At 42.5% G+C, this 12,739-nt stretch overlaps 2 protein-coding genes across 2 annotated transcripts; one reads left to right on the plus strand and one right to left on the minus strand.

Annotated features, from left to right (window-relative positions):
* Positions 1–317: 317 nt before the first annotated feature.
* On the plus strand, positions 318–896 carry LOC103404030 (uncharacterized). Its single transcript, XM_008342887.1, has one exon. It carries the CDS (start codon positions 318–320, stop codon positions 894–896), a length of 579 nt encoding a protein of 192 aa, XP_008341109.1.
* Positions 897–4,779: 3,883 nt separating this feature from the next.
* On the minus strand, positions 4,780–11,079 carry LOC103404031 (uncharacterized). Its single transcript, XM_029096660.1, has 3 exons — positions 10,951–11,079; positions 5,787–5,936; positions 4,780–5,091 (listed from the first exon to the last, which is right to left on the minus strand). Exons 1-3 carry the CDS (start codon positions 11,077–11,079, stop codon positions 4,780–4,782), a joined length of 591 nt encoding a protein of 196 aa, XP_028952493.1.
* Between the last annotated feature and the right edge of the window lie 1,660 nt (positions 11,080–12,739).

Genomic DNA, 12,739 nt, shown 5'->3' on the forward strand with positions numbered 1-12,739 from the left:
TACAGGTCCAGCAAATCAAGAAAATCAATCTTTGTCTTTACTATTGTGTTGTATTCTAATACTTGCCTTATATGGCTTTACAAAGTCAACTGATGTAATATGTATATATTTACAATCTGTGATAATGCAAATAATCAAGAAAATCAATCACAAAATTATTCTCACCTATTCTCTGTTCTTTTGCATTCATACTTTTCCTTTCCAATCTCAAATTCTATATGGTATCAGCCTTCTCCACAAGCTAACGCTTTATTCGATCCTCTATGGTTTCTGCTACCCCAATCTCCTCTACCTCCTCTGATTCATCTTCCTCTACCATGACTGCCCCTACTATCTCCCTTCCCACCACCTTCAATATCTCTCATACGATCAACACTCTCATGGACCGCAACAATTATCTTAGTTGGCGATCTCAATTTCAGGATATTCTTGAAATTCATGGTATGGAAGATGTCGTGACTATCAATTCTAAACCACTGAAGAAGCACAATGATGGCTTTGTCAATCCCCATTATTCTAGGGACAAACTCATTTTCAGTTGGATCAAGGCTACCTACATATCCTCTATCCGAACTATTCTAATCCCTTGCACCTATGCTTATGATGTTTGGACTCTCTTGGAAAATCGTCTGTCACCTCTCTTCAAGACTCACATCCGCACTCTTCGTGACCAACTTCGCACTCTTAAGAAAGATTCGGAGAAGCCCATGTCTGACTATCTGGTGCATGCCAAAAGCCTTGCAGATTCTCTTAATACTGCTGGTTCCAGTATCAGTGAAGATGACCTCATTGAATGCCTTTTAGATGGCATTGGTCCTGAATACAAGGAGTTTACCACCGTTGTTCATCTTCGCCCTTCTTTCTCATATGATGATTGTTACGACCTGCTCATTTAGGAAGAAAATCTCATAAAAAAGATGTCATCTCTTTCATTGTCCAATGGTGTTGCCTTCATCGCTCATCGTCGCTCTAATGGCCCATCCAAATCCATCTCCAACAAAAACCGGTTATCCTCCTCTAATCGTTCTTTTAGCCACGGACAAGGTCGTGATTGCAGTCATCCTGGTGGTGTTTGGCGTTCTTCTAATTCCCATCGCCAGACCAATTGGAATACTCATCGACTCAACCGTGGTCCCTTTAATGACCATTGACATCATCTTCTTCCTTCGCCATCGCTGCCACCCAAGCCACCCACTTTTGAGGCTGACGAACCCTGCCAACTATGCGAGGAATATGGTCACAAAGCTAAACAATGTAAGACACGTGCAAACTTTGCATATATTGCTACTGCCCATTCTCCGTCACCAACACCTTGGATTGTTGATTCCGGCACAACAAATCACATGACCATTGATCCTTCCACTCTCACACAAATTCAACCTTATGAAGGTACTGATTCTATTATTGTTGGCAATGGTAATCAATTACGTATCTCTCATATTGGTAAATCCTCCGTAACTGGTTTACATGGCTCCTTCATACTGGATGATGTGTTATATATTAGTGCCATTAAAAAGAACTTACTATCGCTTCGTCGATTTTGCTATGATAATCATTGTTTCTTTAAGATGGATGATCGTTCTTTTCGTGTGAAGGACAAGACAACGGGCCAGGTACTTCTTATTGGGCATAACTATGGTGATTTTTATTACATTCGGGCTGCTTCACAAATTAGACCAAAGCTTGTTTTCTATGGAGAATGGACGACTCGTGATGTGTGGCACGCTTGTCTTGGACATCCATCAACCGCTATTTTTCAAGTTCTTGCCAATAAATATCACTTACCTATTAGTGGTGGATCCTCCAATAACAAATGTCACATTTGTCCATTAGGCAAATCATGTCGCTTACCTTTCAATTCTCGCACATCTATAGCTCAACATCCACTTGATCTTTTGCATCTTGATGTATGGGGACCTGCTCCAACTCTCTCTAATTTTGGGCACAAAATTTATTTATCAATAGTGGATGAATGCTCCAGATTTGTGTGGTTCTTTCCCCTTGCAAGAAAATCTGATATTATGTCTACCTTCATTACATTTAAAAGAATGGTTGAACATCGGTTGACACGAACAATAAAAATTGTGCAAACTGATGGTGGTGGTGAATTCACTAGCAATGCTTTCCACATTTTTCTACGTTAACATGGCATTACTCAACAACTTTCTTGTCCCTATACTCCCCAACAAAATGGCATTGTTGAAAGAAAGCATCGTCATATTGTTGAAATGGGTCTATGTTTACTTGCCCAATCCTATCTTCTGTCCTCATTTTGGGTGGAAGCTTTCACCACGGCCGCCTTTCTAATTAATCGGTTACCTCTGCACAATATTGGGGATGTCTCACCTTATGAAAAGTTATTTGACAGGACACCAAACTATCGATTCTTGAAGACATTTGGTTGCACATGCTTTCCTCATATGGTTCCCTACAATTCTCATAAGTTAATGACAAAATCCATCAAATGTGTTTTTATTGGCTACGATAACAATTACAAGGGCTATCGGTGTTTAGACATTGCCTCTGGTAAGGTTTATATTTCCCGGCATGTTCAATTTGATGAATCCACTTTTCCATATCAAGCCATCACAACTGCAACTTCTCCTAGCATGCCGCCGCAACAACAATTTGTTATGGACCCCACTACCATGCCTAGTTTTGCTCCCCACAACCAAGCACAGCAGCCCCCACAAGCTACACCTTTTTCTTCCCACCATGAGGCCACGAACCTAGATACCTCTTCCACACCCCTTGGCTTGGCACCCATTTCTCCATTGCCAGATCATTCTGATGGTGTTTCTCCAAACCCACGGACCCATATATCCACCGATGAGCCCTTCCCATCGACGGTGCTCACGCCAACCAATAATGCTCCTGTGCTTGATCAGGCACACTCTCCTGACCATCAAAAGTTTAAAAGTGTCAACAATATAGTCTATGGCTCGACCCCTTAATGATCCCATGTAGTTCGAACCATCTAGCTACATTCAAGCAACCAAGTATCCTCATTGGCAGAAAGCTATGACAGAAGAGTATGAAGCCCTTTGTCAAAACCAAACATGGTATTTTGTTCCCGCTACTCCTCATATGAATATTGTCGGATGCAAATGGGTCTTTCAGGTGAAACGCAAAGCAGATGGTTCTATTGATCGACATAAAGCATCGCCAAGGGTTACAACCAACAAGCAGGTCTTGATTACGAAGAAACTTTAAGTCCCGTTGTCAAACCAAGGACTATTCGTACAATCCTTGCCTTAGCTATTTGCAAAAAATTGGACTTTACAACAACTCGATATTCGTAATGCCTTCTTGAATGGAATCTTGCTTGAAGAGGTCTATATGAAACAACCACCTAGTTTTGTCGATTCCCAACACCCTCAGCATGTTTGTTGTCTTCACAAGGCACTCTATGGTCTTAAACAAGATCCACGTGCATGGTTTCAACGCTTAAACTCCTTTTTGCATAGCCAAGGGTTCTTCCATAGCCGATCAGATGCATCTTTGTTTATTTATCAATCTTCCACATATTCTCTATATGTGCTTGTATATGTTAACGATTTGATTGTTACAGGTTCTAATTTTGCTGCTATTCATCAGTTCATTGATACATTATATGCCACCTTTGCTAGTCAGAAGTTGGGGGATCTTAATTATTTTCTTGGCATAGAGGTCATCCGCAATGGCAGCCACCTGTGTCTCTCTCAATCTCGTTATGCTTCTGATTTGTTAAAAAAATTTAAGATGGATCTTTGCAAGCCAAGTCCCACTCCATTCCTCTCATCCACACGCTTATCTGCACATGATGGTGATCCACTTTCTAACCCAGAGACATATCGTAGTATGGTTGGTGGGCTCCAATATCTTACTCTCTCACGCCTCGACATTACCTATGCTGTCAATCAAGTTTGTCAATACATGCACAATCTGAAAACCACTCATCTTCAAGCAGTCAAGCGCATTTATCGCTATATCAAGGGCACCGTTGCACATGGTCTCCTCTTCCGTTCCTCAACGGACTTCTCTCTTCGTGGATTTTTCGATGCTGATTGGGCTGGTTTTGTTGATGATCGTCGATCCACTAGTGGTGCGTGCATTTTCCTTAGCCTGAACCTTCTGACTTGGACTGCTAAAAAGCAATCCACGGTGTCTCGCTCAAGCTCTAAAGCTGAATATCACGCTCTTGCCACCACAGCAGCAGAACTACGGTGGTTCTGCTATTTGTTTCGTGAGATTGGTCTTCCTCTTTACACTCCACCATGTATTTACGTCGATAATGTCTCTGCTCTTCAAATGGCTACAAATCCGGTCTTCCATGCTCGCACACGGTACATAGAAATTGACTACCATTTTGTTCGTGAGTTACTTGCTCAGGGGGTCCTTGCCACCCCGGCATATGCCTTCACAACATCAAATTGCCGATGTCTTCACCAAAGGACTATCTCGTGAATGACTCTCCTTCCTTATTTCCAAGCTCAATCTTCACTTTGTTCCGTTTCGCTTGAGGGGGGATAAAGAGATTACTACAGGTCCAGCAAATCAAGCAGACAAATCTGCCATTAGGACGTGATTTGCTACACTGCACGATTCACTCAATCTTTGCCTTTACTATTGTATTGTATTCTAATACTTACCTTCTATGGCTTTACAAAGTCAACTAATGTAATATGTATATATTTACAATCTATGCTAATGCAAATAATCAAGAAAATCAATCACAAAATTATTCTCACCTATTCTCTGTTCTTTTGCATTCATACTTTTCCTTTCCAATCTCAAATTCTATATGATGTCCCCCTGGACTGTCTGAATATCCTTTTTCTCCCAAGCGGAATCAGGACTATCGCTGTTGATGCCGTTCCCCAACCGATACGTAAAGTTGAACATGCGCTGCTGAATCGGAGATTGGTACAGAAGCTTGTTGTCCCTAAATAGCATGAGCCCGCTGTCCCCAACGTTCACAACATGCAAGACTCCGCTCTCTTTGTTGAAGCTGAGGATGCAAGCGGTTGATGAGCCTTGTAGTCCAATCTTCTCCTTATTCTTTTCATGAGCTTCCTCCAAAACGTTTCTTGGATCAACGGCTCCAATCAACTGTTTATCAAAAGGCCCCTTTCTTTTTCTTTTTAGTTCATTACTCACATTGTTATTATTTTTATTGTAAATATGGGCGGCGATAAAAGGCGTTCTTCATGAGTTCCCTTGCGTACTCACCACCGTCTATGCCATAATTAGCCCAACCATTGACGCCATCTGCAACGCCGATGGTCTGCTTCTTTATTTTTAAAAGAAAAATATTTCTAAAATTTATCTTAAACATATAATCTAATGTTTAACAAGAAATCATAATTCAAGATTCAAAATCTAATCCAACATTTATGCTGCTTCACGTTTTCAACTTTTTTTCATCCAAAATTGTGAAAATAACTTGTTTTTAAGTATTTACTAAACACCTTTTTAAGCTCAGCTTTTTTTTATACCCACTTTTTATAACACCTTAGTACTAAACCAGTACTATATGTGATCTTAACGTACATAAACATGCTATAGAATTGTGCCAATAGATTCAACATGGAGTAGATGGCTTTCTTTTTATTAACTTAAACTGGAAAGAAACCACTTTGCTTGTGCAATGTGATGTGTTACTTTCTTGAATCTTTTGAATGTCACTATATGGCCGCATCAGATGTACAATAGATATTTGTTTCACTGTTAGTTGTTCGTCCATCTGGTGTGCCCCCCATATAAACCTATATCCGACCAGTATAGGATGCCAAATTGCCATGCACCTTGGAGGATACTGACTTATACTTTGAGAGGCTCTGGCTTGTTCCTATTCCTTTGTCCTGCCTTTTGGAGCGCATGTCCTGTAAGTACTTTGTGAGTTGTGTAATGTGCGTTTTCATGTCATGTGTAAAAGCTGTGAACACGAAAATTTCCTGAAAACGAAAGAGACAAGAACAACGTGCACAAACAAATATTTGTATTTGATGATTTTGGGTTACAATCTCTCTCTATTTTGATCCTCTGATTCGATCTCCGTAAGGTGTTGATTTGTGGATGTTTCGTTGATCCAAGGGCCGTCGAGGCTTGATCTTGGATGAACTGTTGGAAGTTTCTTCAAGGGGGCCATGGGCTTGATCTTTGAAGGTGGATTTGAGCGGATCTTCAAGGAGTCGTTGGGGCTTGATCTTGAGGATGAGTGTTTCTTCAAGGGCCGTTAAGGCTTGATCTTGAATAACGGTGATGAACGGATCTTCAAGGGCTTTTGGGCTTGATCTTGAAAAACGGTTGGATGTATGGATTTGTTGATGTTTGTTGATCTAAAGGGCCGTTGGGGCTTGATCTTAGGATGAACGGATGATGAACGATGGTGCTTTCTTCAAGGGCCGTCGGGGCTTGATCTTGAATTGGTGGAAGTTCTTCAAGGGCCTTTGGGGCTTGATCTTGAATTGGTGGATGGTTGATCCAAGGGCCGTCGGGGCTTGATCTTGGAATAACGATGAACGAGGAACGAAGAACACTTTCTTCAAGGGCCTTCGGAGCTTGATCTTGAATTAGTGGATGATTGTTGATCCAAATGGCCGTTGGGGCTTGATCTTGGAAGAACGATGAACGAAGAACGAAGAACACTTTCTTCAAGGGTCGTCGGGGCTTGATCTTGAATTGGTGGATGATTGTTGATCCAAAGGGGCCGTTTGGGCTTGATCTTGGAAGAACGATGAACGAATAACGAAGAACGTTTTCTTGATTCTTCGGGAACCTTGATGCTTGAGAGCTTCGGAGTTTCAGAGCTTTAGAGCTTCAAGAATTTTGCCTAATGATTTTGGTTCCCCTCAAATGAATGAATTAGCCTTCTATTTATAGAAATTTCCAAGGCCTAATTTTGAATATAATATTCCAGATGAAATAAGTCGTTTCTGCCAGGTGTTGACACGTGTCCTGTTTGATGACTTTTCCAACTTATTTTGATTTTTTGTTTAGACACACGCTACGTGTAAAATTTATGTAATACATGAGCGTTGACACTTTGATTTATCGGTCAACATTTATTTACCGAAATTTCGATGTCTACAAATGCCCCCACTTCGAGGCGCGTCGTATACATGTGCTTGTCATGTGTAGGAGATGTGTTTTGAAGTCCCTTATTGTAGATGTCGATCCAAGGGCCGTTGGGGCTTGATCTTGAATTGGGCTGGAAATTTCTTCAAGGGCCGTTTGAGGCTTGTTCTTGAACTTTTGTTTGAAATTTCTTCAAGGGCCGTCGAGGCTTGATCTTGAAGGTTGAAATTGGACCACAAGAAGCTTCATGTGGTAGATGATCTTTGGCTTTGGTAGTGGATGAATCGGCACGTATTTGTTTTTGCGCTTTGTTGACTTTCCACAGCTTTGATCTTGAACTGGGTTGGAGGATTTTCTGGATTCCTCCAATTGTTGATTTTCCACAGCTTATTCTTGAACTAGGTTTTGATTCAAGAGTGGTAGACACTTGATCTTGAATCGGACTTGTGATTTCCTCAAGGGCCGTCGAGGCTTGATCTTGAATTTGGCTGGAAACTTCTTCAAGGGCCGTTGAGGCTTGATTCTTGAAGGTTGACTCGAACACATGGCAAGCAGGCACGAGGTGAAGGTGACAACCTATTTCTTTGTTCAATCTTTCTAATTCACACCTGAGCAGTTTGGTCAACGGTATGATCTTCAAGATTGATGGGCTCTTCTTCCAGTTGGTGACTTGATCTTTAAGGATTCGATTCAAGGGTGGTGAATCGGCACGTGCAGCCCACAACGCCTAGCGAGTCGACCCAAGAATTTGAGGGTCAAAACGAGTCCACTACCCAGAGTGATTGCAACCCTAATGATATGAGATACTTTTGATTTTGAAGTAGCGGATGAATCAGCACGTGCTTTGTTGCACTTGTCTCCACATGCTTCAAGGTATCATTTTTATTTCCTTTATCTGTTCCTCAGGCAGATGTGGCATCTTCTCGAGTTCCTCATCTCAGACTCCTTCTGCTGAGTTGACTGTGTAGGCTGCATTCTTCTCTGCTTGTTTCTTCTGCACGTTGTCTCCACATGCTGCAAGGTATCATTTTCACTTGCCTTATCCGTTCTTCAGGCAGATGTGGCAGCTTCTTTGGAAGTACAGCAGCAGTGGGAGACGAGTACTCGAGAGCAGTGCTAAGTAGGCAATCAGGGAAGGGTTCCAAGCAGTCGGTTCCTTACCCGAGTTTGAGTGGAGGTTCCGCCATATTGTTTTCTTTATCCTTGTCTTTGTAGGTAAGAACAAGGACAAAGGAAAGGACAGGGAGAACGCATGATATGAGATACTCTTGCTTTCTACCCTGGTAATATGAGATACTTTTGCTTTGGAGTCATTGGCTTGCAGAGGTACCCCAAGGAATAAGGAACACTGAGTGACCCGAGAGGCTTCGTTGGGAAGGCATTCTCAGAGATGAAGAAAGGTTCTATATGTCTGCCTTGCTATGAAGGGTGAAGGTGGACAGTTATAGGAATTTCTTTAGTACCTGTAGAGGTACTATTCTTTTACTCGTGTTGGTAACCAATGCGTGATTGATCAGTATGGCTTCACGTGCTTTCTTCTTTATCAGAAATCTTCGACAAATTGTCCGTAATTTTCGTCAAGCTGAGTGTGCATGTGATAGGTGTTGACGAGGCTGAAAAAGACTGGCGCCTCTTCGATATCTAGGATCGGCGCTTCGACAAATTGCCCGTGATTTTCGCAAAGCTGAGTTTGCGCATGACGGGTGCTGACGACGCTGAAAAAGACTGGCGCCTCTTCGATACCTAGGATTGGCGCTTTAACAAATTGCCCGTGATTTCCGCAAAGCTGAGTTTGCGTGTGACGGGTGCTAACGCGTCTGGAAAAGCAAGATGCTTCTCCGATTTCTGAGCTTGCCTCTTCGATTTTTGAATCGGCATTTTCGAACTCTAAGCTCACCTCTTCGATCTCTGAAATCCCGTCGAGTGCTGATTTTTTTATAGAGGCACGCAGTTCGTTTCAAAGCACACTTGAATTTTCGCTTGTAGAAACTCCCCTCTTGCATTTCTAAGATCTTAATTTGTCCGACCTCTTCTTTCTTCAACACCTTTGAAAATGTCTGGGCCTTCCGACCGTCGTTTTGATTTGAACCTTGGTGAAGAGGCAGTCCCGCCTTCTCCAGACAACATATGGCGCCCATCCTTCATATCCCCTACTGGTCCTCTTACCGTTGGGGATTCGGTGGTGAAGAATGATATGACCGCTGCGGTGGTGGCCCGAAACCTTGTCACTCCCAGAGATAACAGACTACTTTCCAAACGGTCTGATGAGTTGGCTGTTAAGGATTATCTGGCTCTTAGTGTGCAGTGTGCAGGTTCTGTGTCTAATATGGCCCAACGCCTATTTGCTCGAACCCGTCAAGTTGAATCATTGGCGGCTGAGGTGATGAGTCTCAAACAAGAGATTAGAGGGCTCAAGCAGGAGAATAAACAGTTGCATAAGCTCGCCTATAGCTATGCGACAAACATGGAGAGGAAGATTGACCAGATGCAGGAATCTGATGGTCAGATTTTACTTGATTATCAGAGGTTTGTGGGTTTGTTCCAGCAGCATTTGCCTTCGTCTTCTGGGGCTGTAACACGTAATGAAGCCTCAAATGATCAACCTTTGGTGCCTCCTCCTCTTGGGGTTCTGCCTAGTACTGAGGCTTTGAATAATCACCCTCTGGTGCCTTTTCGATCTGGGGCTCCGCTGAGTACTGAGGCGCCATCTGAGCAACCTTGAAAATCCCTTCTTGAAAATTTGATTTTTTTTTTGTTTAAAGTATGTATAATGCAAATTTATGTAAAATTTCCAGAAAAAAATAAATAAAAACGGATTTTATTTCTCTCAATGCATTTGTTTTTTTTTTTTTTTTTTTTTTTTTTTTTTTTTTTTTTTGCTGTAAACATACATATATTATGCACACATACATACATACATATTAATATTAATTTTTCACGTGGACTGATCCACCATTCATTTTTTTTTTTTTTTTAAATTTTTTCACATGGTGCCAGAGGCACCAAGACTCCACCAAATTTTTTTTTATATTATTTCTCCTTCTTTCCAGCTTGGCTTTAAAACAATCAAAACACGGTAAGTGGATCACCCAAAACCTTTACCATTATTATATATATATATATATATTTTTTTTTTTTTTATTCTTTTATTTTTTTCTTTGCACATGGTGCCTGATGCACCCCCCCCCTTTTTTTTTCACGTGGTGACAGCTTCACCCAAAACCTTTACCATTATTATATATATATATTTTTTATTCTTTTATTTTTTCTTTGCACATGGTGCCTGATGCACCCCCCCTTTTTTTTTCATGTGGTGACAGCACCACTTTGCTTTGCTCCACCACTTTTTTTTTTTTTTTTTTTTTTTTTTTTTTTTTGTATAAATTAGGATGCTTGGCTAAGGGATTTTGTAGGGAAGGACGAAGACGGACGAAGAGCTGGAGTTTGAGGAAGGGCTTCTCGGCCGGCTAGTCGTTTGACAGCGGTCTTTGAAGTTGGTGGCAGCTGCGAGGCAAGAGACGGAGGAGGATGCAAGAGAAGAGCGGTGCAGCGTTGATGTCGGAGACTTTGCCGTTGCCGTTGCTGCTTGGAACTGATGGGCAAAAGGGGAGAGCTGCAGAGATGGTGATGAAGAGTCCTGCTCGCGACTACCGCAGCTGTTGTGACAATGGTTGCCAGTCGTGGCAGAGCTGGAGTTGTAGGCAGCGGCGCAGTGGTGAGGAGAACAGAGGAGGACGTCGCTGCCGCCAACGAAAACCACCAAGTGTTCATAGCCTTAACACTTGTTCCTTCACTGCAACTTTAGGCTTCGCCGGAGCTGCTGCTTTCTTCCTTGGCTTGTTTCTTCTTATCTCCGCTTTGCCTTAACACCCTCTCTTTAACTTTGTCAACCTTACCACCATTTCCCCTCCTCTTTTGCTCTCCACCTGATCTAGAACCAGTGCCGGTGCCAGTGCCACCACTCTTCAGTGTGTCCGCAGGTGAATTGCGCTTTATTCTCTTCAAGAAATCAGCTGCCATACTACGCTTTTTTGTCCGACCCTGCTGCCTCCGTTTTCCCCTTCTTATCCGGTTTGGGAGTTTCGGCTTTCAAACTTGCCGAGCTCGCACTTTGTTTCTTCTTGGAAGCACTGCCATTATTATTCTCGTGATGAGCAGTACTCATACTCGTCCTTCTCGAGCTTCTGGTTCTAGTGATCACGGGGTTGTCTTTGGCTTTAGCAGCAGCAGCATCACTCTTTACTAGTACTGAACTGCCATGTTTTTCAGCTGCTGCATGATCATCAGAAGAGGCCTTGGTGGCGTTTAATGGACGGTTTAAGATCAAAAGATGCTGCTTTCTTCTTCTCATCTCCTTTGAGAGTCTGACCAAAGCTAGAAACAGCCGCGGAAGGTTTTGACAGAATGGAGCTCCTTTTGTAGCAGACAACGATGGGTGCAGTACACTTTTGCTTAGCAAGCAAGGAATCTGATCTTTCAAGCTGTTCAGGGCGTTTGGGTTGCTGACTTGTGGCGGGTGCAGGAACTACGGAGTCTGATGGCTCAGATGAAGGGTCTTGGTTGGGCCGAGTGATGAGATTCTTCTCTTTCATTTCATTCAAGACGAGGCGGCGGAGTTAGTGAGCAGTCCTTGACTCGAGGGAGGATTTGGGGAAGAAGACGACGGCATTGTTGAAGAGGAGGAGCAGGTCTCGGTAGAAGGGGAGAGAGAGATCTTGGCTTGGAGTTCCATGGCGACGGTGTCCCGGTCGTGGATGCCGTAGCGCTTGACGGCGCATGCTAGCAGGAGCTCCTCCCACGTGCCCCAGGAGGACGTAGACGTCGTCGTTTGGTCACTAGTAGTAGTAATGTTGTTGTTGTTGAAACTAGGACTGCCGCCAGTGGCAGCGCCACCTTTCATGGTGACGTTTATGGGGTTGGATTGTGGCAGCCAGGGACAGGAGAGTGAGGAGGATTAGAGTCCTGCGGTTGTTTGGAATTGGGTTGAGAGGAGATGGGAGATCGGTCCTGGGTATGATGCTGAATTTGGACAATAGGTTTGGGCCTGGTCACTGCCACTTGGGTTTGGATGTCCTCCTTTTGGTGGGCTGGCTGCTGATGCATATACATACATACATATATATATATATATGTATATGTATGTAAAAGAACTCCTTTTTTTTTTCTTTCTTTTTAAATACATAAAACATATGTGTGTGTGTATATATATATATATATATATTTTTTTTTTTAATAAAACATTATTATTATTGTTTTTTTATTTGATGTGACTGAACTTGAAATTGAATATTCAAGCTGCCTACGTACCCTTCCAAAGAGATCAAGTCAAAACGTAGTTCAAATACATACATATTTTTTGGTATTTTCTTTTTGTGCCGTTTACAGTTTTAACTCATGCAGGCAATGAGTGTTGTGCCATGCAGTTTAGGCTCTTACAGACAAGGAGCTTTGGTTCGTGCAGTTTAGGCTCATGCGAACAAGGAGCATTGGTGAATTTGTCAAGCAATTTTGGAGAGGCGTTCCTCACAATCTTCATAGCACGGAGCCTTGACCGAGTGATTGAAGAAGTCTTCGGGCAAGAAATCGCGCATTGTGATGGGGACGGACGATCTTCGTGTCGAAGTTTCATCATCTTCAACACGTTCACGTTGCTTTGAAGGTTGACAAGAGCTGCTTTGCC

Source organism: Malus domestica, chromosome 16 (genome assembly GCF_042453785.1).
Source record: "Malus domestica chromosome 16, GDT2T_hap1".
Taxonomy (NCBI): Eukaryota; Viridiplantae; Streptophyta; class Magnoliopsida; order Rosales; family Rosaceae; genus Malus; species Malus domestica.